Source organism: Engraulis encrasicolus, chromosome 6 (assembly GCF_034702125.1).
Source record: "Engraulis encrasicolus isolate BLACKSEA-1 chromosome 6, IST_EnEncr_1.0, whole genome shotgun sequence".
In the NCBI taxonomy this organism is placed as follows: domain Eukaryota; kingdom Metazoa; phylum Chordata; class Actinopteri; order Clupeiformes; family Engraulidae; genus Engraulis; species Engraulis encrasicolus.
The window spans coordinates 55300082-55302581 of record NC_085862.1 but is presented as its reverse complement, the minus strand read 5'-3'; the positions used below and the strand labels follow the sequence as shown (position 1 = coordinate 55302581).

The 2500-nt window shown below is 43.7% G+C and overlaps 1 protein-coding gene across 1 annotated transcript in view; it reads left to right on the top strand.

The window, feature by feature from the left end:
* Positions 1 to 2500, top strand: part of rab6ba (RAB6B, member RAS oncogene family a) — a 153435-nt gene that overhangs the window by 77902 nt on the left and 73033 nt on the right. The window contains exon 2 of the mRNA XM_063201999.1: positions 1595 to 1653. Within this exon, the coding sequence (XP_063058069.1) occupies positions 1595 to 1653 (59 nt within the window). The remainder of the gene's footprint in view (positions 1 to 1594; positions 1654 to 2500) is intronic.

Below are 2500 nucleotides of genomic sequence, written 5' to 3'. Positions count from 1 at the left end.
GGGTTTGTTTCGGTCTGCTCACAGTGAGATATTATTTAGTTACATAAGATATGAACAGGAGTCAACGGAAGGTCCCCACAATTAACAATAAACACACACACGCATGCACACACACGCACACGCACACACACACACACGCGCACACACAGACATGCTCATGCATACACACATATTATAGTACAGCTGCATTGTGTATGGAATTATTCCTGGAATGATATTCAATGATTTGGAACTATCTCAGTATTGGAGCTGACAAATACATACATCAAAGAGTTTCTGGCAATGCTGACGCTGGAAACAGATCTTAGCGTGTTCCAGATAATCACACCCGTACGCCTCTGCGCAGCTTCATCGCAATGCCTATATCAATGTATATATGGGACTATAATCACACACCACAGGCCTCTGATCTGATCAGTTTCCCCTTCCCAGAGGGAGGCTCGTTTGATGTCATGTGTTTAAAGGCTGGTGTTTATTTTTCTTTCACTCCTTCAGACTGCTGTTATCGCCTCTCTGCTCTGTCTCCCTCTCTCTTGATCAGTGTATCAGTGTATCTCTCTCTCTCTCTCTCTCTCTCTCTCTCTCTCTCTCTCTCTCTCTCTCTCTCTCTCTCTCTCTCTCTCTGCCTGTTTGACTACCCCATATACGTACCGTATGTCATCTTGCTTGTAATTGCTGCGTCTCATCTCATCAGTGGTGACCTTCCTGTCAGCTGTGTCTGGTGTCATAATTGAATGTGGCACTGGGCCTCAGTCAAATGTGTCAATCCCAAGTGGGACAGACTTGGATCAGTTGTCATTGCCAGATCAGTGTCCTAATATACTTTACTACTCTTATTTTTCAGGACATTGCACATTAATGAACATATATTACATGTAAATGTGCCACATTATAGCACAACGGCTAATTTCCATATGCAAAATAGGCAGGCCAGATGTTAACAAGAAGAGAAATTTAAAGCACAGACTTGTAAACAAAAACACTGATTAGTAAAAGAAAGAAAGAAAAAAGAAAGAAAAGGTACCCATACAAAGGCATATACTGTGCTGTGTTCTCTGTGTGCAGTATTATTGTTAAATCATTACTAAATGGAAGTTATTTTACTATTCAATATTGGGTGTTTGGATACCTATGCCTAGGGACTGACCCCAGACTATACATTTCATGTACAGTGCATCATACGTATACTCTGGATTGTCATACTAGCTGGTGTCCATCAGGTGTTAGTACTCAGTATCTTCCATATCGTCTCTGTCTGGCAGAAACCTCACATCCCATCATTATTTATTTCATTATTTTAAAAATATATAAATCATTCAGTGCAGTTGGTCAGTTATTATGAGTATTTGAGTCTTATGCATTATTTAAACCCCACTTTTAACATTAAAATGTTCATTTATTAAGAAAATAGTGCTTTTGAAAAAAAAAAACCATTTAAGATATAGCCTAACAAGAAAGTCAAGATGCAAGGTTTCTGTCGGTCAGTGAGGACATGCTCCTGTGGTATGCCATACTGTATGTGCCTGTCCTCTGAAATTCCTCTGCTGAACAGCTTGTCTCTGAACTGCTTGTCTGTCTTTGTGGTTTGTTGCAGTGGGGAAGACGTCTCTGATCACGCGGTTCATGTATGACAGCTTTGACAACACATATCAGGTAAGCAGCACAGCCTGCCACAGGCAAACGCTTCACACTACTGCATCACGTTACCACACATCAATCAGATCACATCTCTCTAGTTCTCTCTCTGTCTCTCTCTCTCTCTCTCTGTCTCTTTCTCTCTCTCTCTCTCTCTCTCTCTCTCTCTCTCTCTCTCTCTCTCTCTCTCTCTCTCTCTCTCTCTCTCTCTCTCTCTATTACACATGCTCTATCACTGAAAGCTGCTGGCAGGCTTTAACATGAGACTTAATCCCCCCTCCCCCTCCCTCTTTCTCTCTCTCTTTCTCTCTTCTTCCCCACAAGTTTCTACCTCCCATCACCATCCCACCACCTCTTCTTACCCTTTTCTCTCTCAGTCGTCCCCTTCATGCACCCCTGCAATCCTCCCTCACCATCTTTCTCCCCATCTTTCTCTTCGTCTACCCCATCATCCCACATCCTTTCACCTTCCTTTTCTTTTTTCTCTTCCTTGTTCTCTTCATCCAACATCATCCTTCACTTTCCTTTCTTCTCGATATCACCTTTCTCTTCTATCTCTCATCATCATCCTATTTCCCCCTTCCCCCTCCATCCACCTTCCTCCTCTCTGCCCAGTCCTCCTCCTCATCCTCCTCTTCATCTACCATCATTCATCTCATATCCTCCTCCTTTCCTCACTCTTCCTCTTTTTCCTCCCCCCTCTTCCTCCTCCTTTCCCCTCCTCATACCTCCTTCCCACGCATCTCTTTCAATCCACTCCCTTTCCCCCTCTCCCCAGTTTGCTCCTATCTCCCTCTCCTCACTCCCCCCTCCACCTTCCATCCTTCCTCTCCTCTCCTCCACCCCCACTGAGAAACAGACTGCT